The following is a 25,741-nucleotide window of genomic DNA, read 5'->3' as shown; positions in this document are numbered from 1 at the left end:
CTCAGTGTGAATAAAGTTCTTGCTGAAGGAAAATACGCCATGGCTGGGATTCGAACATACGACCCTCTGTTTGAAACAGGAGTCGTGCACTGCTCGTTTGAATCATGTAGACGGGTTATGAAGTATTTTCTCGCGTCATTTATGCCATCTGTAACGTCATCGATTTTCATGGACAGGTTATGATTTCAACCGACAGGACACCCACGCAGACTAAACGAATAGATCGCACATGGTCTCATTCCAGATGCTAAAGACTTGTTAATGGATTCTACCTGTCTATTTGGTCATTGACAAATATTCTCATCTGATCTCAGGACTCAACATGTTGACATGTCTTAAAGAGGGAGATGATTTATTGTTGAAATTGATTTGGAAGCGATATGTTATTTTAGATTTTTCAACAGAAAATGATAAGAAATTGCTCCAATTTAAGTCACATAAAAATGAGTAAGGACCTTGTAAACTCAATCACGTCGCAAGAGAATTCCACTTTGATTTGATTATTTTGTCTCATTAGACATCGATTGTTGGGTAGTTACAAAAATACCTTTTAACCAGATAAATTACTTGTATATAAAGGATTTTAAAAAAAGATTGTGTGATTTGTTTTTGTTTTATCGAGGCAAGAAATGTTGCTTTAACATTCTTACACCAATTCCTAGAAAGGGATCAGAGCCAGTGGAGCAATGTACTCTTTATAAAGCCATCAAAATGAACATCATACACCAGTGATGAAACACGATTGGCAACTGTTCAACATGGATTCAAAATGACGTGAAGAGATCGGGGTTTGGGGCTTCAGGGTGATGATTGTTGCGTGTCACGTCACAACCCTAGAATTCTCACGTCACCATCCCCATATAAAAACTATTCAATGTCCATGCTTTTACCCCCAATCAATCATTCATCAATTGCTCCACATCAGTTTACTATCTTTTACATCGGGGTCCAGCGAGGACCAGAGTTTATTTCTTTAAGTAAAGAGGTCACTGTCGCACTGAAATTGTGTCATTCGCGTTGTTTGCATAACTTGGAACCGGTGAGATAGATTTGTCCCAATAATAGTTCTTGATCTACAGAAGATAGCGCATTCGGCTTGTCTTGACAGAACACTTTATTCCCTAGTTTCTGCAAGGTCAATGAAATGAATACTTGGGATAGTAATTGATAGCAATTGTGTAAAGGAAACCCAGTGCAATCCAAAGTGCCTGGATGTAAGATAAGGATATGGTCCCCTTCTTGATACCTAAGAATAGTCTGATGATATGCGTGGCATGCTAACTGTCATCCGTGCTGAATAGACCGTCGTCAGGGAGGCACTCTTTTAGCAGTAGGTAACAGCACTTCCAGTTGAAAAGGTCAATGAACATCTTCATGCCCCCATCAATCAAAATATTAGCCCCATACTAACGGTCACTCCGTGCCGTAGTCGCCTTCAAGGTGTACAGAGATCATCAAGAAATGTAAACCGAACGATGATTATGCACTTCCGGTCACTTGCGCCGTGATTACAATCTCACTTATGAAGCAATTCCCGGGGAATTCATTGATGCGGAAGATTTGAAGTGTTTCACAGCCCTGTCACTTGGGATGCAGATGGGACTGTATATAAGCCCGTGAATACCAGCAGGCTGAATGCACAACCTAGCACTTGGGTAAACCTTTGATTGCCTCCTAATCAATTCATTCGTGATATCCTGTGTGTTTTGTCCTCCCTGGCCTTTGCCTGTGCCACACACCTGTATCTAAGGCCATCACCTATCCTCGCTCTAGAATCATCAATTTCTCATCTAATGAGTGCAAATTACCCCTGCTATCTCACGTGCACGGTGATAAGCTTCCTCGCGCATCTCTGCCTCTCCCTGCTCTGTCAATATACCTAGTATGTCGTCAGTAGTCCCCTGTTTAAAAAATTAGTTAGTAGTTAGTAGTACACATATAGATTAAAACGTATGCTACTACTTCATTAGCCCCTTTATGATTGAATTACTTCATGAATCTCATACTGCACACATGGTTTATTTAATCGGACATTCGTGATAATTGCCCTCGATTTTAGAAATTCGGTCACGTGACATTACATATCGGTGTAAACTGTCGACACCTATTTGCTTATTTTCAAGCTTGACATTACTCAGAGTCATCGCGCGTCTTAAATATTTTCTGAAGCTTTGTGAAATTAGGAAAGCGAGACCATGCAACATGGGGCTTGTCATTCTTGTTCTTGTCAACTCTCAAAGCGACTATAAACAGGTTCGTATCATTAGACTGATCAGGAAAGAGCTCCGTTTAATGGATAGTGTCATTGACTCATAGCGAATGACTTCCCCCTAAGGTCATTGGCATCGCAGGCCGAGCTGAAAGGGGCTAGCTCCTTCACTTTTCGCTGCTCCCACGTCACGTCACTTCTCCCCGTCAGCTGTTCGTTGAAAACGCTGTGTTTGTCTTGCTTGTTGCCAGGGCAGCAAACATTGGCATCAGTCGTTGGATGGTAACATGATTAATTGCAGAACATCATCTTGAATTTTGCTCATGCTTTGTGCCACCCTTCCGCTGTAAGACGAATTGTTATTTTATCTGTCGATGGGAAGTCCAGATAAAGTTGTATTCTGGTGCTCATTCTTTCTTTTTCTTTTCACTTCTCTTCTTGTCTGAAGATGATTTCAGGTATGTCCTTCGGCTTTTCAAGGATTGTGTTTGCTATTTTATTCCCACCTTCTTGCTATGCATGGCTGTCAGTAATGATATCCTTTTCATATCGCAATGAATAGAATAACAGTATCGCGAAAAATACCACCCACCCTCTGTAATTATCCATTCATTCACTAGACGTATTTTGGAGGTCGGTGAATGTTCGCGTAATTACACAACAAATTCTTACTTTCTCAGCAACTGAAGCAATATGCCCTCCTTCTTTCGGAATGCTAATTGGGTCACTCACAAAATTATGTCTTAGGAATTCGGGATGGGAGTCTCCTTTTCGTAAGAATTCAAAGGTAAAATCAGAATGGTGTCTCGTTTTCCGATGGAAGTCTCCTGTAAGAGTCCGTTAAGAAACGAGAAACATTTAGGAATTCTCAGTTATCGAACTATTTTGTCATGTTGCCACCAGTGCCAGAGCACGTAATTGCCTGACAAATCGGACAGAAAAACTTAGATGACAAATCAATGATAGACGTTTTACCCAGGGGGATCCGGCCTTGCGTGGCTGTAATTTCGATGTCTCTTATGGTGTCACTTTCATGCGAGTCGTGCCATCAATTTCTATGATTCAGTAGACATTTTCCCCCATTTACCAGACCGTTTTTATTCAGGACCTGTCAAAAACAATATCATTAGAACTACCACAGGACCATCCGAAGCTATACAAGTCCCTATCCGTAGTTAAAGAAACAATTTTCATGTTTAAAAGGCATGTATAACTTCACTTTTGTTTCTCAAAACAGAGTTTATAACCATAGAATCGTCTGATACCCTTTTTAGCAAAGTGTGATTTAGCAGGAGGTAGATGGAAAAGGACAAGATTATCGTGATCTCATGGGGTAGAACAATTCGGTGAGGAAAATACATGCATGGTTTGGACTAGTGGTGAGCGAGGCATTGTAATTATTCAATTTTATGTAGCATAACATTATTCATCCTTACAAAAGCATTTGCCTTTGAATGCTACTCATTTATGCCATAAAAAATGATAGGCAGTGAGAATGTAGCCCATGTGAGAGTGATCTTCAGGTTATGGAGCAGCACGAGGAGTGAACTGGCGGCATTTACGAGGGTAGTGCAAGTAATTCAAACAGACAGCTTTCTCCCGTGTGCATGCCGATCTACTTCCGTGTGGGGGTCGTTGACTTGTGTCAGTCGCCAGCGAGCATACGAATGAGAGCCTATTACAAGGTATGTTACACTGACGAGTGTACATTCATTCACGTCAGAGGCTTTTGTCAGCTGCCAAGTAGACCTAGTCTTCAGGCGCAAGCAAAGTGTCAGTTATATGTCAAAGTGATACGTTCCTGTCTTCTCGGTGGCGCCAAATACTTCGAAAGACAGATTTTTCCACTCATTGGATTCGATGAACAGGAGATGTGCTAATTGCTTCTCAGGAAATTAGGCTATGTCAGAATCGTTCATGAATGGCAGTTAATAGCGACGTTGCATGAAATATTTCGAAAGTAAATTGTGTTAAAGTTTGTTCACACCTAACAGAAACCGTATAGAATTAGATCTGATATGCTAAAACTATTTTGTACGCCATGAAGCGCGAGAAAAATGTTGATATTTCATGAAGTTTGCTTTCACTGTCGGCTAAACGTGATGAATAGATAGTCAATGAATATGAAAACGACAGAAATTCGCGCAATATTCTGAAATTTATAACGCCGATGGCTCTTGCCATTGCCGTGAACCACGGTATTAAGCCTCATCAGTTACGAGTTCGTGATGAAACCATATCTCTCTAAATATACTTTTCATGAAAAAAGATCAAACGTACGACTGCATTTGCAATTAATTAGATACTGTTTCCATGATCTCTGGAATACAAAGTCAAATGAGAGAAAAGTACCTTTTTGCAATTCGTGTTCAGTCAACAGATCAAAATATAGAGAAAAAATCATGCTGGATAATGTTTTTCTTCCTTTCGCAAACCAACACATGAACAATTATACAGTGATATCTAAAATTACAATATTTTCACGTGTATTTAAGTGATTTTACGAAAGTATGGTTCATTTATATTGACTGCTATGAGATCGTCAAATCTCTCGCCGCGGGTTGTCGCTTCACGCACAGCTTTCTCCCATTGGTACATCTACCTTTCCATATTAGTTAATTTAACATGGGCTTACCATGGCAAAGTACATTGAACTGCATGAGCAGAGCAAGAGGATCAGTGAAGTATTGAGGTCATTGTTTTAAAGTGCATCCTCCGGGAAACCGTTCGGTCTCGATAACCCTGATTCCCTGCTGCCGGTCAGGAGGCAAAGTTCTCCCAAGAAAACTGTGGTTTAACCGCAGTGTGATATTCTTCTGACCCTATATGGGGTGCATATAGGAACTAACTCCGTAAGTGTTGATTTCCCTGTCGGTGGCCCGTTCATAATTTGATGTGGAATGCGAAAGTAACGTACCCATACACGCGCACACTTTCACGCACGCGCACACATTCCCCATTGCCTATAAACTTGACAAAGAAACAGTTTTATAGATGGATGGTTTATCAGTCATCGGATTTTTTTCGAGCACTGGTTTATCCAGGAATGGGGGTACCTAAGAGGGGTTAACTAGATGTGAATTCCAACCACGTGCGGCTAACCTTAAACTGGGCCAAGTTAGCGATGGGATAGGAATATCTGAAATTCCGAACCCGGTCATGTTAAATGGTGATTAATCCACGTCGGTCTCGGCTAGCGAAGATCAGGAGGACTCTATCAGCACTGCAGTCTCCATTTCGAAAGGAGGGAAGTTTGAATAATTTCTTGAATTTAATAAGAAACGATTAACAGTTAAGCAACTGACTTTAAAGTTAGTCAAGGTCTCGTTCTCAGTTAAGATTTGTCGAATTTAGTTTAATTTGCCCACTTGAGAATGGATAGAGGCGTTTGGATCCCATGGCGTCTGGGTGTTAGAATAACATGGCACGGGGTCCAGTGGATCCCCTTTTCTTTGCTGATAATCTGTCACGCACTATCTCGTGGTGGTGGAGGGCGGGAGGGGAATGGTCGAAACGTGTCGCATTCCAAGTGTCAGTGACAGCTTAATACCAATCACCCCCTTACAAGCAGGGTCCCGCGCTAATTGGTGGCTTAGATAGTCCTGTCATACCACATCGTCCCTAGCCGCTGCTATTGCTGCTACTACCGAAGCTGCTGCTGATGAGGAGATCACTAATGATAGTGCTTACCTGTCCCATAGAGACCTGGTTCCAAGTGGTACCACAGTGAGCGTCACAAAAAGAAGGTTGATCTTGTGTATTTATTGTCACCATGATTTTTCGACAAAACGAGGATATATCTTTTCGTTCAGACAAGAGGTGTTTTTCTTGATGACGGGAGAGTGTCATATAGCTACACCATAATCATAACGTCTTTGATTTATTCTTCAAACGCCATGTATACAGTCAGGTTAGTTTTATGTTTGTACAGTTCATTTATTGAGGTTTTTCTTGTGTTCTTGCTTTTCACTTGGAGTAATGTCATTCGTTACATGTTGACGCAATAATTAGAGTACTGGTGTGGTTCAAATAAATAGTATAAAATGCTTGCGATTCCAAATAGATCATTCTTAATTTAACCAGCGTTTATCCCTATTTACATTAACCTGAAGCTTTAATTCTTGCTTGTTTCTGTAATCAACCAGAATAATGACTTTCGATCTACCGTAGACGAAAACAACACTAAAGGGAACGACGTTTTGTATTAACCAAATACACATCCCAAGTTTTGAGTACGCGCTTTTTATCAAGTGAAACGAGTTCGATGGTACGACCTGAACCCCTTTCCTGCCCCCTCCCTCACATGTACCGTAGATAGGAGACTGTCGTTCACACCTTCATCCTTGCCTGGTTGTATTGATATAAGCTTAGGGATGGTAGCGTCTCAGATACAAGCTAGGTGTCTTCTTTCCCCTTGGGTTATTTTCCTTACACCTACACTGGCTGCACGATCCTGATGACAAGTGCGACCTATATCTTTCTAGCACATCTGATTTCGGGTTGCCTTCTTTGCCCGCCTTTCCTTGGATTAATAAAGTCGATGCAAGGCTGTATTTAGAGTCTGAAATTTTGGCATTTTCACGTTTATCCGGTTAACCTCCTTGAATAACAAAACTTTCTCGCTCAATAGAGTTGTTGAAGGGAACAGTAACTTCTTGAATCTAATTGATACGAGTTTTGAATGCTGTTCTTTGAAATGGAGCATTTAGAAAAATTAATATGAACTATTCTGTTGAAACGTGACGAACATTGTGTGCATATTGGAAAACTGGTACAGAGACCAGTATCAATCTCCAAGGTTAGGACCGAAAGATGTTCATATATCATATCAAACACATTGATTCACAAAAGTATACTGTTAATAACTAAGCAAAGTCGTGTTTATACTTATGGAACACTTTTTGCACCTTTACGTAATATTTATACGGATTAAATACTTTAAAAATATCGAAAGTAATATATTAAACGCTTGGTGGAAAGTGTTGATAATGGGACTACATGTAATCAGTATACCGTCAGGCTTGGGTAATGTCGGATTGGTGTGCTTTTGGCTGCCATTAGACATTGGTCGACAATGCTTACTCTCCAGCTGTAAGGTCCCAATTGTTTCCTAGTCTGCTATGCAAACCCTTCACCCGATTTTTCTTTCTTTCTGGTGTTTTTTTTAATCCCCATGAACTATACTGAGCAGACAACGCATATTGAAAGTTCTAGATTTCGTTTCTAACAGTATCTCTCTGATGTTCCAATGGTGGGATAGATCTAAACGTAAAGCAATTTACTGGCTTGTCACAATCATTGAAATAAGGAGAAGTGAAAATTCACGATAGGAATAAACCAACTTCCCAGAAGTATATGTGCACTATCGAGTTGTTCCAACTGAACCTAAATCAAATATTTACCCAGGATGGGAAACGGTACCTCGTTTGTTTAGATTGAGTAAATGTGTCAACCTTTGGATTGGAGTGTCATTGTCCGTGGAATCATTTCTCGAAAAGCGACTGCAGATAACTCATAACCAATAGACATCCTCCCTTCCATTTTAAACAGTATTTCAACTTCTACGTAGAGTCAGAATGTGAGTTTTTAATCTTAATTTGTTAAGAGAAGTATATTATGCTTTTAAAAAAATCGCTTCTATAGTTTACGAATTATGATAAGACATTTATGGAAGGTTGTCGATCTACCATTTTGAGGCAATTTGTGTCCAAGGTTTTGTGTTCTACTTGTTCATTTTCTGTTTGATACCACATGAAGCTATTAAAAAAAATTGAGATGAGTCGTGACACCTTGGTTTTCCACTTACTTTGAATTCAGACAGAAATTGCATCATTATATGCTTTAATAAGTTGGTCTTGTCTGAAAAAGAAAGAATACCAAACTCGTTTACCTTCTCTGGACGTAGTTCACATAAATAGCTACTTTGTACGTGAGTGGAATCCTTCAATGTGGCTTTTCTAGAGCCCCAGAGCTTGAACAAAAATTTATATTTAGTGTAGTATTTGCAGATTTAAGGTTGTAGGTCCTATATATAGCTTGATTTACGTCAATTACACATTAAAGTTTGTGCTCGCAATTACATATAAACTTGTTTCGACATGGAAATTTAGTATTAGGTATGTGGGCCAAACTCTAAAGTTTATGCGATCAACCAGTTGTTATTATTACCTTTCAAAAGTATTAACCTATTTCGTCGACTCTTTCAAAATGCCGATTATCAAGTATTTACGACCAAAATAGAAGGAGAATAAACTTGGCAAAGAAACCAAGGTCTTCAATTGTTCAAAGGCTTAATATTCAGCCACGAGGTATAGATTTCTTTTCTTTTCTTTCTCTTTTTTGTACAACAACCGAACTAATTTATCAAACTAGAAATAAACGTCTTTGTCATCTTATCCTGCAGTTAAACTCTTGAACTCCCAAGTGCTGTTCTAAGTGTTTGCTCAGATTGGGGTCCGATTAGGGAAGAGCAAACCAGAGAAAGAAAGGTAGTCCGATGAACCTTCTGTTGTAATGCACCCCCCCCCCTTACCCAACCATATTTTTAATTTTGCACTGTCCCCTCAGGAAACCAGTTTCTCAGAGCCAGCATCTTTGTTTGCAGGCAGTGCTTACATTCGTGCTTAAACAAACTGCTTTCGAAGTTTCCCAGTAACTTTGGAAAACTTTTCTCGAATTCAAATACAGTCAGACTGCAGGTCCCAAGAAAGTGGCTTCTTTCATCCAAGTGATATTCATGACTTGAGATGTTTTGCATATTTAATGAGCTTGATGCGGACCAAAACACCTCTTTTCATTCGGTCATTGCTGCTCTAATTGTACATCGAATTTCATGAATTTGGTACCATTGTAAAGAAGAAGAATCATTCTTTCAGGTCATGTGTTTGGATTTATTCAAAGATTTTGTAATATAGGTTAAAATTTTGATCTAAAATATGCTACAAAAAAAATATTTTCACCTGACAAAAGCTGCTATTTTCACACTTTATTTTTGTTTGAGCCCAAATGATTTTTATATCATGATAAAGCTGAATATATATGCTTTGAAATGATATAGGTTTCAAAATAAGAATTGGTTTAATCGGGTCAAGATCACACTTTTCATTTGCCAAGTACATAAAACAGTTTGAAAACAAGAATACTGCACTCTGATTGGTCAAAGAGACCACACAATGGCAAATTCCAACGGTCCCAGTGCCTGGGTTCGTGGGAAGGTCACACTTCCCATGTGGTAATCTCCTCAAATACCCCGCGCCTGTTGTTCTGTGAACCTTATCCAGCCAATCAGAACTCTGGATTTCTTGCAAGTACAAAATTTTAGAAATCTCGTCTTGTACCTTGGTGGGAAAAGTGTGATCTTGACCCGATTAAAAGGTGCCGCATATCAAGAGTGGCATTGTGAGAAAGTACAGAAGTTCAGCTTTATGATGATAAAGATATCATTGAGGCTCAAAATAAAAAGTTTTGCACAATTTGCAAAAGAAAACAGAGGAAGAAAATTCAGTTTTGAGGCACATTTTCAGGCCAGAAATTTACTTATTTAACAAAACGTTGTATACAAAATAAATGACCAATATGAAAGAGTAACTTTTACTCTACCTGATGGTGCAATAATATTTCATTTAACTTGAGGTTAAAACATGTAAATTCTTAGAGAAAGAAAATCTCACGAATCATGAGATTTTGCAAGGAGGAGGATTCAGCCGCGAGATGATTTGGATGAATCTGGCCTTTTTGCTCATTAGCATAGGGACCTGCGGTCTGACTGAATAGCTAGATGCCAAGCGACTGGTGGTTTGAGACTAGTATTTGGTGATGTCAGTGAACCTCTGCCTTCGTAGGTCAATAAATCAATGAAGAGGGAGTTACAATCATGTCAAAAGGAATTTATACACATGGTATTTCTTTCCCCATTCTTCGCTCAAATTTGATGGATAATTCAGAGGTATTCTTTTCTTCCCTCTTTCTTCTCGGAGCGTTATACCTCGGGTGTCTCATGGTTCAATACCAACGGGTGTTTGGATGAAAGATTCTTTATAAGACAAGTCATGTTTAAAGCTCCCTCCTTTTTGCAGAAATCGGGGAAAATGGGTTGCCTGAATGAAGGGATAATTGTTGATTTGAAAGAAATTTTAGTACAATTGCACATTTTGTCGCATTACTTTGCATGTCAAAATGATATTTCAGAAATGTATTCACATGATTATTCGCTTCTTTGAATTACATTTTCTTTTTATGACGAATAGCGATTGACTTTCCAAGTTGTAGGCTATTCTTAATCCCATTAATGAAATATTAACGGGTATTAGGCTACGCAGGATGCAGGTAGGATGTTGTCCATTGTTTTAAACATATATGTATGTAGGCCCTATTTTGTAAGCTTTTGGAAGTGAGCTTTAACATTAATTTGCAAAGTATTGATACGTTTTTTGAATAGAAATGTCATTTTCATGACACAGAATAACGTGAATGCCTGTGCCATTTTAAGTTAACTGTAATAACCAGGTGTTGAGTTATGGCCGGGTGTAAGAGGAACGATTCTTGTAACGCTGGGAATGCGTGCTATGGTGGGTGTGCGTTGTGCACAAGTGTGCGCGTGAGAAAGATGGAGAAAGTGGAGAGGGGCTTATAGTTATACATATATCAACTGTTCCAATGCACGCTGTCCCCGTTAGCCTGGTGTTAAGTGTTTACAAATTGCTCAGCTTCGGTCCCCTCCTGCTCCCGTAGCAAGTCAATCACCCCGGCTTCCAACGAAGGCTGAACTTGAAACCTGAGGCAAAGGTGGAGGACGATATTTATTCGATGGAATGACTCCCAGAGCAGTGCCATCTAAATTACACATGAGTAGAAGAAGATGATAAAGAAAGAATAAGCTGGAGAGAGTGGGGATGGATGGAGAACAAGTCATGAGATTGGGGCATTTCGGGGGGCATTTCATAGAAAAAATGGAAGTAACCGCGAGTTCATTACACTGCGGATAAAGGAATGTATCTTTAAGTAAACAGCAATGTTGATTCATATTCTTGATCACATTCTTCAATGCTTCATGGTTTTCATGTCACGTCACGGAAACCGATTCAGTCAATGAAATGAGTACGCCATTTCCTCCCCTCCACCAGCTTGAATTCCATTTCTTATCCCAGTGTGTACATAACGTATCATGTCAGATCCCAGGCATCTATTTTAAGCCTTTATATCATGTTAGCAAACATCCTGGAATAACTTTTTGCAACATTGAATTCCTGAAATAACTTGTTTCATTTCAAGTATATCAGGAAAAATTGAATACAGGTTGTCTCATACTCGAGATCACCTAATATCGGCTTCAACTTTGCGTTTATAAAGATGCAACCTTTAAAAAAGAAGCAGTTTTGCATCTTTTAGAATAAAGATGCAGAATTACAATAAGTGTAACGGTTGCCTTCAGGGCTTCCAATCAAGCATCGTTTAAGGTGCTAGGTTTACCCCTTTTTCACCAAGAGTGCACAGATAAAGTCATAGATCAATGAATTTTTTATTCCTATCATTGCAGAATCTCATAGTGTAACAAATTATTTGTGTGTCTTTGCAGAACAAAGTTGTCAAAGATGTTGCCATCAAGCGTCGGCCGGACATCGGCCTGCCGTGTTGCATCCATGGCTCAACAGATCCTCCACAGACAAGTTAGTACAATGGTTAGCTCGGAACATACAGAAGACGTCAAACCCTTTGATCAGATCCCTGGACCTAAAGGTGTACCCTTCTTTGGATCACTTTTTGACTACACTGGCCTTGGTAAATCTCAACTTTCTTTCTTTGTTTTAAGCAAGAAATCTACAGTTTAGCAGTTAGAAAATATGTTTTATATATAAGTCATTCACTCTATATATATACTTTCTTGATTATCATTTAGCTAGCTGTACAAATGAAGACGTATGTAACACAAATTTTCAAAATTAATTGACCTTATAAAAAAATTGATGCTTAGGGAATCGTTGCTTGAATATTATAAAACAACATGGACTGTTGATCATTCTATTTGAATTCAAGTGAATGTCTTAAATCATGATATAAGAATGATGAAGTAATGTTTTAGATCGTGAATGTTGTCAACATTTTGCATTCATACAGGCCCCTACAAGTTAGACAAACTACACGAAGCTACCGTGGACAGATTCCGCAACTTTGGACCCATCTTTAAGGAGACTCTGGCAGGTGTCACGCATGTCCACATCATTGACCCTACAGATGTCCGGGAACTTTTCAGAAACGAGGGGAGGAGTCCAAAGAGAACGCCTATAGATGCTATGGTCAAATACAGGCAGACAAGGAGCAGACACATTGGCATGGCAAACACGTAGGTCACCCACATATATTGTTGGTCTACTCCCTGCCTAGCTCAGAACATCCTGCCATAAGACTTTGACTTTGCAAGAGAATGTCTATGTTCTCTTTTCAGTACATTTCAAATATTCATAAGGTGTTAGATTGTGTTGTCTACAGACAGATAAAGCTAGGTTCAACCACTGAACAAAATCGAAGTTATCTAAAGAAAATTTATTGAAGTTATGTTTCCTATTAATAGCTATTTGGTTATTATATATGTTCAGGTATATTTTAAGACAAAGTATGAAATGGCGTACTGTACTGTAATAGTTTCCTTTTTCATTTTATAACGTGTTATGCATTATGGAAGAAATATATGTCAAGGGCTTTCCGTCATAATGCCGACTGACATGTTGAAAACAAATAGAAAAAAAGGTTTGGAGTCTTACACTGTCAGAAGATCAAGTATGCTTTAAATCCTGAAGTGCGTCATTGTGCATATTTTGCCATACCAAATTCCAAAAATGATTTTAAAGTTGGAGGACATGGGCAGCATTAAATATAGATTGTTTTTCCGGTATATTGTTTTCAATTTTCAATCCTTTCAACCCTATCAACTGAAGTATTAGTAGCAGAGATTTTTTTAGAAGAATTACACCTGACATAGTTTTACTGAGTGCTTGGTATGAACTTTGATACAGTATGTTACCTCCGTCGAAATTGGCACTCTTTCCAACAACAAAATTGTCTTCAGACAAACTGTGTGGTTCGTCAATATTATTGATTACAATCCATGATAATACCCTTTGAAAACATAATTCATATTCATACGAGGTGTATCTGCCTGTTTATGGGTCAAAGACTTGAAGATTCTGCCCTTGAAAATCAATTTGGCAGTGATTACATATCAATCATGATTATTCATTTTGTACATTTTATGTTTGTTACTGTTGACTTTTTTTCCTTGCTTAAAGTTTTGTGCGTTTATATTTTATCCTGAAACTCACAGAGAGGGGGACGAATGGCAGAAGCTTCGGAAACCGGTTCAGCATCTCTTGATGAAGCCTCACAGTGTGAATGCTTATATTCCCATCATGGAAGAATGTGCAGATGACTTTGTGACACTGATGAGGGAAACGCAAGACATGGAATCTAAAGAAGTGCCAGATTTCAACCACAAAATGCAAAGATGGACGTTAGAATGTATGTTGACCTCTAGAGCAATAGGCCTCCTTATTTCAATTCTTGCTTGGAATTTATCTGAACTTTTTTCTTTACAGACGTGTCTTTTCTGAACCTATGGTTGAAATGTTAAATGGTCTTATCTTGATATATATTTTGCATGTCTACTCTAGGACAAAGTGAGTATGCTTGCAATGCTCTTGAAATTGATATCAGATCTAGGCTTAGGTATCCAAAAGTGACAGTATTTGTTCATAATCTTGTAGAAGAATAAAATATCTCACACCATGAATAATCATTGTCTTTCTAATTTTTAAATCAATTGTTCTCATCTTTCAAAAAAATTGTTCCTATTTGTTGTTAATCTAAATCACACCCATCCCCATTTTGTCCACAGCCACATGTGCCATTGTCTTTGACACAAGGATGGGGTGTCTGAACACCGGTCTTGACAACAACCCTGAAGCCTTGGAGATGATCGTCTCAGTGTCCAACTTCTTTGACAGTCTCAAAGACCTTACTTTTAGCTTTCCCTTCTGGAAGTTTGGCATCACCACAAAGGCATGGACGAAGTTCACAGAGGCACAGGACTACTTCTTCGGGTAAGTTCACTTCATGGGGCAGATATTTAACCAGAATCCTGATATGACAGAAGTTTTGAATTCCAATATGGTAATTTGATAAATAACGTCATTTTAGTGCAACAGAACTTAAAAAGCAAGATTGAATCTTTCTCTGAAATTTTCTCTTATAATAGTATTGATATTTAAAACTAGATTTTAGGAATCATATTTGTCATTTAACATATTGGATTATGTTGATTTATCTCGTAAACTGATTGCATTTAAAATTCTACTTATATATTGCTTGTGTCACACTTTTGATTTGTGATTCAAAACAACACAACAAAATCAATTTGTTCTGCAAATTGCCCATTTTCTTATAGAGCTACTGACATATTAAGTGACACATGACACTGCACCACTGGGCTTTTAATCTCTCTGTATCGGGGAAAGAAAAGTTCCTCACTGGTGAAGTAGGAAGTATGATAGTGTTGATGGAGTCTTGTTTGACTAGTAATTAGATATCCCCTGTTGTGTCTCCGGGAACCTAATTACCGTCTTGGCCAACTCCTGGATATGAAGAACTTCCGTTATACTTAATTAGGTCAAAAGTTAAACTAGCTTGCATGAGCTAGTCTCTATGATGTAACGAATCAGTATTTAAAGATGTGAACAGAATCAAATGCTAGATACCAATTTTTTCCTTTAAGATAATCGGGCAAGCTCCTGCAAAAGGATTTGAACCATATTTTTGCATTATTTATTATAGCATTAATTTATCATTTTTCATCTTTTTCCTAAACAAATTTTTAGTTATTTTTTTAATATATATCTCAGAATTTTATATATACCACTGTATCAAAAGTTATAGACTGAATCTTCCACAGTTCATTTAATACCAATTTTATTAAAAACAAAAATGGCAAAAATCTGATATTTTTTCCAGACTTCAAGCAAGCATTAACAACACCTGTTAAATGAATTAATCTCTCTGCATTTTCTACAGAATGTCGAAAAAGTATGCCACACTAGCACTTGAAAGGATGAAGACAGCTGTCGGCACTGGACCTCAAAATTCTGAAGGAACTTTTCTGGAATGCCTACTGGCCCGGAGAGACTTTGATATTGATAGCCTATGTGATCTCATGAATGATCTCATGATTGCAGCAGTTGAAACGGTGAGTTTTCTTAACAAGTGAAACTTAATTCATTCAGTAACATGGAACGCACTGCAAAAATTATGGGAAGGGCAAGCAAAAGAGCCCCTTCATTATTTTGTTTGCTAATCATATTCCGGCGCCACTGACTAAAATTTAATTTCTGATATTCTTCATGGAATTGTGCAATAACGAAATACCCCCCAAAAAATATTTTAATATTTGGTTTTAGAAATTTTCTCTATGGCGTACTTGGCGAGTGTCCTATACATTTGTCACTTGAATCTATACTATTGCTGGGTTTAACTGATTAGAACAATATATAGCAGGACAATTTGATTGATTTTGAAACGTTTTTTCAACCTTTGCAGACAGCGAGCACTCTGGCGTTTAACCTGTACTGCTTAGCTAAGAACCCTGATGTCCAAGAGAAGGTGTTTCAAGAGATCAACGAAGCTATACCACCAGGAACAAAAGTCACTGCAGAGTCATTGCAGAATCTTCCTTACCTCAAGGCTTGCATAAAAGAAACTGTCAGGTGAGTGAATGAACCCTTGAAGAACCCTTGTGTATAATTTACTCTCGTTCAAGATGAGTGGCGTTTCCATCTTTTGAGATGATATTTGCCTCCCCCTGTGCATATGAGACCCCTCCTGTTCAGATGTTTTGGCGATGGTGGCCACTTTTGGCTATCCCGTTAGAGGGCGCTAGACTAATAAATGAACTGAGGGTAAATTGAGCTTGTCTGAAGAAGAATTTATTGTTTAAGATATGGGAAAGGGGATTAAAAAGATTTCAGTTGTCATTTAAACTCAGTCAAATGTTAGCCCAAATTTAATTAATGAATGCCATCGGGGATTTTTTTTCATAGATGTTATTTTGCAGCTGAAAGCAGATTATTTTTCCATTATGTATTCCATTGCAAATTGAACTTTCTCAATTGTTATTTTCTAAAAGTTTTTTGTCATGGATTACACAAAATTATGTTGTTATAATTAGTATTATCTTGATTACAAATTTCTAAACGGCGTGCATCAGTAAACAATACTAACTTTGTGCAATTTCTCTAATTTTTTTTATTGCCAGGGTCTTCCCAACTGTTGATGGTACAAACAGAATACCATCGAGAGAAATTGCCCTTGCTGGTTACAAAATCCCTCCGGATGTAAGTTGTTTTTAATGTCTTAACAATGCATTGAATGGAATGTATTTTTTATTTCTTAAGAGTCCTTTTGTCTCAACTCATTTTATTGAATATTTATTTAGTCATTTGTACGTGGTAAAGATGCCCATTGTATGTAGATTGATATTAAAGTCAAATCACAATTTATGTTGAAAAATTTCTTCTTTTAAATTATTTTTGATGGGAATTTGCAGATGCAGTGTCAACCATTTATAGAATTTAATATGTGATGTATTTGGGGGCAATCAGATCATTCAAAACTGATTTTGAAAAATTGATGAAACTTCCTTGAGTTACTCAGTTGAAAGCATTTCATGTTTTCTGATCGATTGAATACTTTGTTTATTTTGTTAATCATAGACGATCGTCAGAATTCACTGCATTGCCGGGCTCATGGAAGAGTACTTTCCTTCACCAGAGAAATACAAACCTGAAAGATGGCTGAGGGGTGATGCAGAGTGTGAGAACATTGATCCCTATCTCATCCTCCCATTCGGTCATGGTTCCAGGATGTGTACGGGTAGGCGGATGGCTGAACAAGACCTATACATCATGCTCATCAAGGTAAGTACTCGGGGGTAACGAGAAGAGATAAGCTCAATATTTACATTTGATTGTAACTTTTTGTACATTGTTTTCTGTAGACTTACAGATACACTTCTTTGTATGATTGATGGTATTTTTTGTGTAACTGGATTTAGGTTGTATTTAGAGGGGTCAGTTCATCCCACCGCTGCCACCGAAATAAATATACCCTAGGGAAGTGCATGAAATGTTTTGTCAGTGATTTCCACCAACATTCAGTCAATTATATGCACAGATTTTAGGAGAGAAGTTACCAGTAGTTACCAAAAATGCTTATAGCACTTTCGTTTTTTTTAACATAGGATAAAAGAGCAATGTTAATTAAATGCCTTGCTCAAGAGCATAGGTGCTGTAGCCGCGGATCATCCCGGCCTTTCATAAGTCTAGTCATGGACCATAGACCACTCAGCCACGGCACCTCCATAATTGATTGTGAAAATACATGGCAAATAAACCACCACCTCCGCCCTCATATGACAAATCTACATGCACTTTACATAATTTTTTTTTTCATTTTAAGAAATTGGATGGGATAGTGAGATTGTTCGTATAGATGTATAGTTGCCCAAGTGTTAATCTGTGAACCTCTATTCTTTTGTCATAGATTGTTCAGAACTTCAAGATTGAGTGGCACCATGAGGAAGACATGGAACTTATCTTCAGACTCACAAATGTTCCTGACAGGCCTGCACAGTTCAGATTCATCAGTAGAACATGATATTTTCTAGAAACCAACTAGAACTATGTACCTATCTACCATCTTGTGTCTGTTTGAACATTATGTGACAAACCTAGTAAACAACAATCCACCTCTGTTCTCAATCAGAGCACCTCAGATGAAACCGATGTAGCATCAATCATGCAAGCAGATTATCTGATGATATGTCAGAGGTTCAAAGACAATCGGTTCATTAAGCAGTGGTTTTCTTCTTGATGTGTTGCTAACATTTCAGCGTCGATTTGTGGCCTTCAGGATTTCAAAGTTTGTTTGCAGTGTTGCCCACTAGACCTTATATACGATCATCTGTGCTGTTCTTATCAAAGTTGATGTTGGAGACTGTATGGATGGAACATTTCTCTTCTGCCAAACTGTGCACTGAATGGCTGACTTTCAAAGTTCCTCCAAAAGTATCCATGGTCATTGCCAAAGACATCACCGAGCATAAAGACCAAGAAATGTCTGCTCCGTATGAACATCTTTTCCAAGTGAGTATAATGAATAGGAATAGGGGTACCATCCTGAACTTGAATCAAGGTTCTCTCTTGTACACCTTGTGTCCTGTCAAATAGCCAATGAGAGAAGGAGCAAGTTTGAATACTTTGAATGACCATGTCATGTTGTTGTATTGTACAAAATGTGTTCATCTTCCAAGTACTGTCCTAAATTCGCGCAAATTGTGTGGTATATTGTAGAAAATTTATATGTATGAAAAAGGTTATCTTATATAGGTATATATTCATTCAGTGATTGTGATGTTCAATCGTACACATAGTTCTGACTCAAACTTTTGCATTTGCATGTAAGTGCCTCAACTGCAGTAACGTGTTGTGTTTTCATTTGGATTATGCCACAATGTTTTATATTCTTATACTTAATTTTCAGAAAATTATTGTTTGTTAATTTATTCTACAATTTGAACATCAGCTTTTGAGTATATGAGCAACTTTGGCTCATGTTTATGAAATAGAACAAAATGCACTTTAAGAGTGAAACAGGTTAGAAAAATAATGCATTTTTGCATGTATCAAGTAACAAAGAGATAAAATCCATGGATCTTTTGCTAAATATGTTGGTTTGCAACTTACCTCTATTTACTTTATCTGGATTGTGGCCCTCTTTTTTTAGCAATTTGTCTGCTAATTCCAAGGGTTGGCCTAAAGACATGAAGAGTTGGATTACTTGATTCTTGATTCTAAAATTCTACCTGTGTCATGCACTTAGTGCATTATTTCTTCGACAATCCTTTGTTTTCAGTAGATTATGTTGTGATGTGAACTTATGAAAATACTCAGAAAATATGATATGCTATGAACCCACATTAACATGATTTTCAAAATTATCAAATTGCACCTTTTTTTACCTTTGTGTATCGAGTGTTGCATATGTTTTGATATGCATTACTGTTTGTGTGGTAATTCATTGCTAAATTTTGTACAGTATTTTGTATATGAAATTATTGTAAATATGTACATAGTATGGCGATTTTTTTTTAGTATCTCCCACTTTCTATGTACATATGTAAATATCATTTTCAAATGACATTTATATTTTAAAGGCCTCAAAAAAAATGTATCTCATACTTTATTATACTCACCTTATATCAAAAAAGCATGTTATTTTTTACAGGAAAAAAAGAAAATATGAGTGCTTGTGATCTGAATTTACAAATAAGTCACATTTGTACACATTGGAGTTTTATTTTTCATTAATTTTATGTTCTGTTGATTTAGGAAAATTGCCAAATTTATGCATTTTCTTTATCTTTATTTTTTTTAATGTTTACATGCTAAAACGTATTTATTTGCAGCTGCTCTGCGTGCGTTTAACACAATGTTGATAAGGAGGATGTATTAATTTTCTTTCAATTTGTGTTTTCTTATCCCCATTTTTCAAATATATGAATTATAAATTTATCAAAATGTATTCGTTAATCTATGAGAATATTGATAGCCGTGATCCTACCTTTTACTGCATATTTTGACTGTATTCATATTTCTACTTTTATCTAGGGATAGGGGATCAGTTTCTATTTTTTTCTCTGTATTATGGTTGATGTCATTTATCCCAATTCAAGCAGAGCACAAAAATTCACAAGGGTTTAGATATTAATTTCAAAATTAATCAAATGGTTGCATAATAATAGGGATGGTGCAAGTGTATTTTTACTGGGGAGACTGACAACCTTAAGAAGACATATTATATTTTTCAAAGAAATTATATTCTAGGACCAAGAACTCTCTTTACACTATTTACTCTTCTTCCCTTTATGTCCCTCCAATTGGTGATGGTTGACCCCTATTGCCCGCCCCTGGTTGATATTGCTTAATCAGAAAAGATATTGATTAATGGTCATTCTGAAACTAATTCGTTTAAACTACTCTACTCCCTGTATGCGTGTCTTTTTTCTTTAAAACTTATATGAACTAACTGAAACAAGACTATCACTAATCCATGAAGAATAGGATTGTTTTTTACTGCGTTTTTGACTCACGAGCCATTTTTCTTGCCTATGAGAAGTATCATTCGTATCTTTTGTCATGTAGAATAACTTTATAGTCTTAATGTTTAACTAAACCATTATTTCAAGTTCATTATTGTACTATCATCATGAAATGACGGGAAGGCATATCTGTGGTATGTGTCACAGTTTTCTCAACCAAATTTCTAAGAGAGATCATACTTTGCTTGCCTGAACATATACATGTAAGTAGAATTTTAATTTGTGGTAAAGGAGTCCAAACTTTAATTCATTTGTCACCAGGCTTATGATATAAACAACAAACAAATTAATAAAATGAATGAATAACTAGCAGAATTCAAATATTTGTGAATATTTCAAACAAATTATTCAGGAAGGCAAGGTCAAGGTGACAAAGTTGTATAGAAAAAATCAAATCTAATCAACGTCCATGTTATGTTCGTTAACTATGTTGATCAATGGTCTTGAGACCTCAAACATATCCTTGCCACTATTACAACACTGCCACTATCACTACATTGTCACTGTTACTACACCGTTACTTTTACTACACTGTCACTATCACTACACCGTCACTATCACTACACCGTCACTATCACTACATCGTCACTATCACTACACCGTCACTATCACTACACCGTCACTATCATTACATGGTCACTATCACTACACCATCAATATCATTACACCGTCACTATCACTACACCATCAATATCATTACACCGTCACTATCACTACACCGTCACTATCACTACACTGTCATAACTCCGCCTCAAAATAACATAATTTTCGCCATTGCATTTGGTGCAGAGTAACTATCATGCGCAGCAACTGTTGCGTTTTGAGACAAGAGTGAAGGATCATTGCATCACTGGCTTGCCTATTGTAAATCAAATGGCAGTTATACAAGGAAACACATTATACTGTACCCCCATGTTATTCATAGGGTAGCTGACAAAAATTGTAACATTGCCCAAATTTTCAATACAGTTTGTTTTTTCTTTTCAGTCATTTCCACATATTTGCTAAATGGGTTATCCTCAAGGAGATTTGATGTATCTGTTGATATAGCAGTTGGCCTCGCATGTAGGGTCCTGTAACATGATACCAAGTGATTAATCGTAATGGTTAATTCTTCATAGTTATCAATCATGAAATTATATCCTTAGTTCAATTGTTTAGCTTTGTGTAATGTTATCCAGGTCCCCTTGGAGCGAAACCCAACCGATGTTTCAGTGTCCTCTGATTAAGTCACATATACCAAGTCCTTTGGAAAGAATGTCAAACCCTTATTCTAAATAGTCATCTGTTAACAGTTGATAAAATTACAAAGAAATATATATCCTTTCCCCCATTATCTTTTTGAAAAGCCAGCCATTATTATTGAACTCAATGTACTAATGTAACTCTATTTTGAACACGGGTAAATAATGTTAAATGTAGAAGGATCTTTCTCGTAACTCCTTGTGAAAATATCATATACTTGTTTTGTATTCCATGTATGATTGAAATCAGTGTCTGTATTTCAACGTTTATATTTAACGTCCATTATGTTTAATAGCCATAGGCAATCTAGTAGAACAAATACACATATGAATTATGTGCATTAAATTTCTAATAAGCTATTTTTTAAAATAGCATTGCAACTTTGTTTTCAAAATATGAAAACACATATTTCACAGATTATGTTGCGCTCTATTAAACTCATTTATTACCACTTTTATAACCTTTGATCCTATTGTTTGCTGAATTAATATTCTGTTATGCTATGAAGAAACTCATATTTAAATTTGCTTCTTATACTAAAATTATTATGGGTATGAGATGAAATCATGAAATAAAGTGCGACAGACAGATGAAAGCATATAACGTTGTTTCTTCTTTTTTAATAACCTTTTCCGGCATTTAATCACCCCCTCCCCACAAAAAGTAGGGATTGCTAGACTGTTTTTGTCTATATGGGCAGAAAGAGGAAGAGAGTGGTGAAATATATATATATGATACTGTATAAATATGGTTGTGTTGGTGTTAGGGTGGTGGTGATAATCATGATTATCACGTAGATGATGGTGATGAGGAGGATAGTGATGGTGGTGGTGAAGATGGTGTTGACTTTGAAGGCGGTGTTGATGATGGTGAGGAGGATGGTGGTGGTGGTGGTCGTTGTGCTGGTGGTGGTGGTGGTCGTTGTGATGGTGGTGGTTGTGGTGTTGATGATGATGGTGTTCAAGTTGACTTTGAAGGCGGTTTTGATGGTGCTGAGGATGGTGGTGGTGGCGGTGATGGTCGTTGAGATGGTTGTGGTGGTGGTGGTGGTGTTGATGGTAATGATTTAGAAGGCAATGTTGATGATGGTGCTTAGGAGGATAGTGGTGGTGTTGGTGGTGATGGTGGTGGCGGTGGTGGTAGTGATGATGATTTTGAAGGTGGGGCATAGGGGTGGCGGTGCACGATGGTGATGATGATGAAGATGATGATGATTACAATGGTCGTGGTGCTATAGGTGATTAAGATAGTGGATTAATGGGTTGTGATTCCTTACTCTACACTTATAGAAAAGTGGTATAAATTATGATTAAGGTATTGTAATTGCTGTACTGAACAACTAGCCCAAATAATGGGTCCGAAAATATTTGTAAAATTTGGGATAACTAACTGACCGAATGAATTACAAAAGACTTGTTAATGGCTATCCTGGATATTTAATTAATTAAAAAAAAAAACACAGAGAGGGGTGGCAACGATAGTGGGAATGGGATGACGGAAAGAAGACAATATAGAGGAGGGGAATTAAGTCCTATTACTGGAAGGCTGCTGTTTGTCATGGTTGAAACATATTATCGTGCATGATGCGAGAGGTCGCTATACCACTTTAGGCAATGGTCCATACCTACTACTGTGATTGCATTTCGATTGTTCATGATACACAGCAGCCTACCAATCCCTCTCCCCACGTAGTCTGCAGGCACAGACCCTGATTGAAACTTTGATCAACAAGTGTGTCTCCACGCAAAGACTAGCACATTCAAAACTTGCCGTTTCAATTCAGCCTTCAGTACACAAGGCATGAGTAGGCTGCAATTCAGACCATTTACCCGAGTGAAGGGTTTGCACAGCAGACTACTCCCCATGCGCTCCCCCAACACGCCCACACACATTTATAATAATGGTTGTATATTGTAAACAACTAAACATGGTCATATTTTATCAAATTTCAATTTCCTTTTTGTACCCCCCCCCCCGCAAGACCATAGTTACAAGGACAGATACAGGAACCATATCAAATCAATGAAGCATGAAAAAATACAAAAATGAAACTCAACTCTCCAATTACATAATTATGGAAACTAAACTAAATAAAACACCAAATTCGATTTAACCTGGGGAATAGAACAAAAAGTCAAATACTAACCAAAGAAAAAGTGAACTCTGCAATCTCTGAACGAATATCTTTCAAGATTTTATTAGTTTTATACAAGGCACCAAGTGCCCAAGCCCCCAGCTATAATTCTTAGCTTTTACAAAGTGAAAGAAATGTTCACAGACACACTCACAACCTGTCCAGTTCTCACGATAATTTGCTCTTTAACATCCACACTCGTAATACAAAATTACTTTTAGAGATCGTGCTTTCTCCTGTGCAGCCCCCAAATTATGGAATGGTTTGCCATATTTTATTAGATCCTCTCTCTCTCTCTCTCTCTCTCTCTCTCTCTCTCTCTCTCTATATATATATATATATAAAATGTCAAATAGTTTAGAAAATTCCGTAAAAATAAAATCGTATATTTTAAAAGGAGCATAGCTCTCAAAATGAAAGGTAAAGTCACACTCTTCGTCAGTGCCCACGATTTTATTTCTACGGCATTTTCTAAACTATTTATGATTATTTTAATCCATATGCCGAAGCAGACTATTTTTTTTTTTGGGGGGGGGGTCCATGGACCCATGTCCCACACCTGTACACCAGTGGAGGGGGTGGGTCCTTAAGATTGAAGTTTTAAGTATTTTTTAGCTTTATTTCTACATCAAGACTTCATAAAAACGAGAAGGGCGATACGTTGAGCGCGAGCTAAAACTTTTGAAAAAGTGAATGAGCTATTTTGAGACCCTTGTCGGTTTTTATGCATGGTTATTTCCCTTTATACACTGTTTTAGACCTTAAATCTCATATCTTATATATGTTTTCCACTAAGCTTTTTCATATTATGAAATTGAATGAAGAAAACTGACAGTGATTTTCAAAATTGTGCCAAAATGAACGGGACTCACCGCGTTGACTCTACTCGACTTTATTACAACACAGGGACGGGCACAGTGACAACTACTAGGCCCTACTACTTCGACTGCCAAGGACTCAATACGAGGGATATAAAGACAGGGAAAGTGAAAGTGTAAAGTATGATATAATTTTCTGAATAGGCCCTATATATCAAAATATATTACAAATTAGTCGTTCATGTTATAAAGGACAACACTTTTGCCTTTTCGCTTTCATTAACTTAGCAGAAGGAGATGGAATTAACATAAACAAATAATTAAATTGTGGCAGTAATAATGATTTCACAACCGGAATTCTACCAAGAACAGTGATATTTCGTTAAATCCATGAGATCATTTGACGTTTTATTTTGTCGAAAATTCTATCATAATTATAATCGGTTATTTTATCAGTAACAACATGTAAGTCTGTACCAAGGTACCAAAAACAAATCTTTATGCACAAAATTAACTTGATTTCCATCTTGTTGTATGTCTTTTTCACTTTTTGAAGCACTTATTGCAATTGCATTATTTTTTGCATATTGACCTTCAACCCAATACAGTCAACAAATGAATCCAAAATATTTATGTTACGATACTGCAACAAATAACAATTAATATTTAGTTTTTTTATTACAGGAAATATATCAATCAACAAAACAAAAAACAAAACATCTTACATGTCTTGAAGAGTTAGATGTGCAATCCAAGGTTATGATTTAATCCAAATAAAATCCAAGTTGGTTGGCGAAGATTCCTTAAATTAAAGTTCACAATGATGGCGATGATATAATTGATGTTGAAGCACGATGAATAGCAAGAGTCACTGTAACGAGTTGAAATGTCTGTGAAGACGATGTTGATGATTAACAGTTAATTTCAGCAATCCATGGGATGAAAAGCGTTCACTAAAACAGGTTGATGATCTTGATGAGAACTGATAATTCCTCTCTCAAAGTAACTGCAAACAGTTCATTGATGGCGTGCAAATAATTACACAGAAGATAAATGTTGTATTCCGGGTGGAAATAAACTCTGCTCTGACATAAAGTCTGGCGTGAAACTCTGAGTTCTGATCTGATATGATGTGA

The 25,741-nt window shown here is 37.2% G+C and overlaps 2 protein-coding genes across 5 annotated transcripts in view; both read left to right on the top strand.

Annotated features, from left to right (window-relative positions):
* Positions 1–22,256, top strand: part of LOC129253846 (cytochrome P450 10-like) — a 28,363-nt gene extending 6,107 nt beyond the window's left edge. The window contains exons 1-10 of one of the 4 annotated variants that reach the window (XM_064095331.1): positions 2,954–2,996; positions 11,784–11,986; positions 12,323–12,548; positions 13,527–13,720; positions 14,097–14,301; positions 15,269–15,440; positions 15,791–15,957; positions 16,506–16,584; positions 16,963–17,166; positions 17,792–22,256. In XM_064095331.1, coding sequence (XP_063951401.1) covers positions 11,800–11,986; positions 12,323–12,548; positions 13,527–13,720; positions 14,097–14,301; positions 15,269–15,440; positions 15,791–15,957; positions 16,506–16,584; positions 16,963–17,166; positions 17,792–17,905 — 1,548 coding nt within the window. In that variant the 5' untranslated portion in view covers positions 2,954–2,996; positions 11,784–11,799 and the 3' untranslated portion in view covers positions 17,906–22,256. Of the gene's footprint in view, positions 1–2,953; positions 2,997–5,823; positions 6,120–7,679; positions 7,788–11,783; positions 11,987–12,322; positions 12,549–13,526; positions 13,721–14,096; positions 14,302–15,268; positions 15,441–15,790; positions 15,958–16,505; positions 16,585–16,962; positions 17,167–17,791 lie in introns of those variants that run through there. The other 3 variants (XM_064095329.1, XM_064095330.1, XM_054892273.2) reach the window with 3 other exon arrangements.
* Positions 18,322–22,680, top strand: LOC135153250 (eggshell protein 2A-like). Its single transcript, XM_064095711.1, has 2 exons — positions 18,322–18,393; positions 22,420–22,680. The coding sequence occupies exons 1-2, from the start codon at positions 18,322–18,324 to the stop codon at positions 22,678–22,680; spliced, it is 333 nt and encodes a 110-aa protein (XP_063951781.1).
* The last annotated feature ends 3,061 nt before the right edge of the window (positions 22,681–25,741 follow it).

The sequence above is a fragment of the Lytechinus pictus genome, chromosome 2 (assembly GCF_037042905.1).
Source record: "Lytechinus pictus isolate F3 Inbred chromosome 2, Lp3.0, whole genome shotgun sequence".
Taxonomy (NCBI): domain Eukaryota; kingdom Metazoa; phylum Echinodermata; class Echinoidea; order Temnopleuroida; family Toxopneustidae; genus Lytechinus; species Lytechinus pictus.
This window is presented reverse-complemented; position numbering and strand designations above follow the sequence as displayed.

Bases quoted from the DNA above. Each gene is read 5' to 3' on its own strand.
- LOC135153250 (XM_064095711.1), top strand. From the start codon at position 18,322: ATGGTCATTGCCAAAGACATCACCGAGCATAAAGACCAAGAAATGTCT. The intron at 18,394-22,419 runs GTGAGTATAATG...TGTTGGTGTTAG, and splicing joins CGTATGAACATCTTTTCCAA to GGTGGTGGTGATAATCATGA.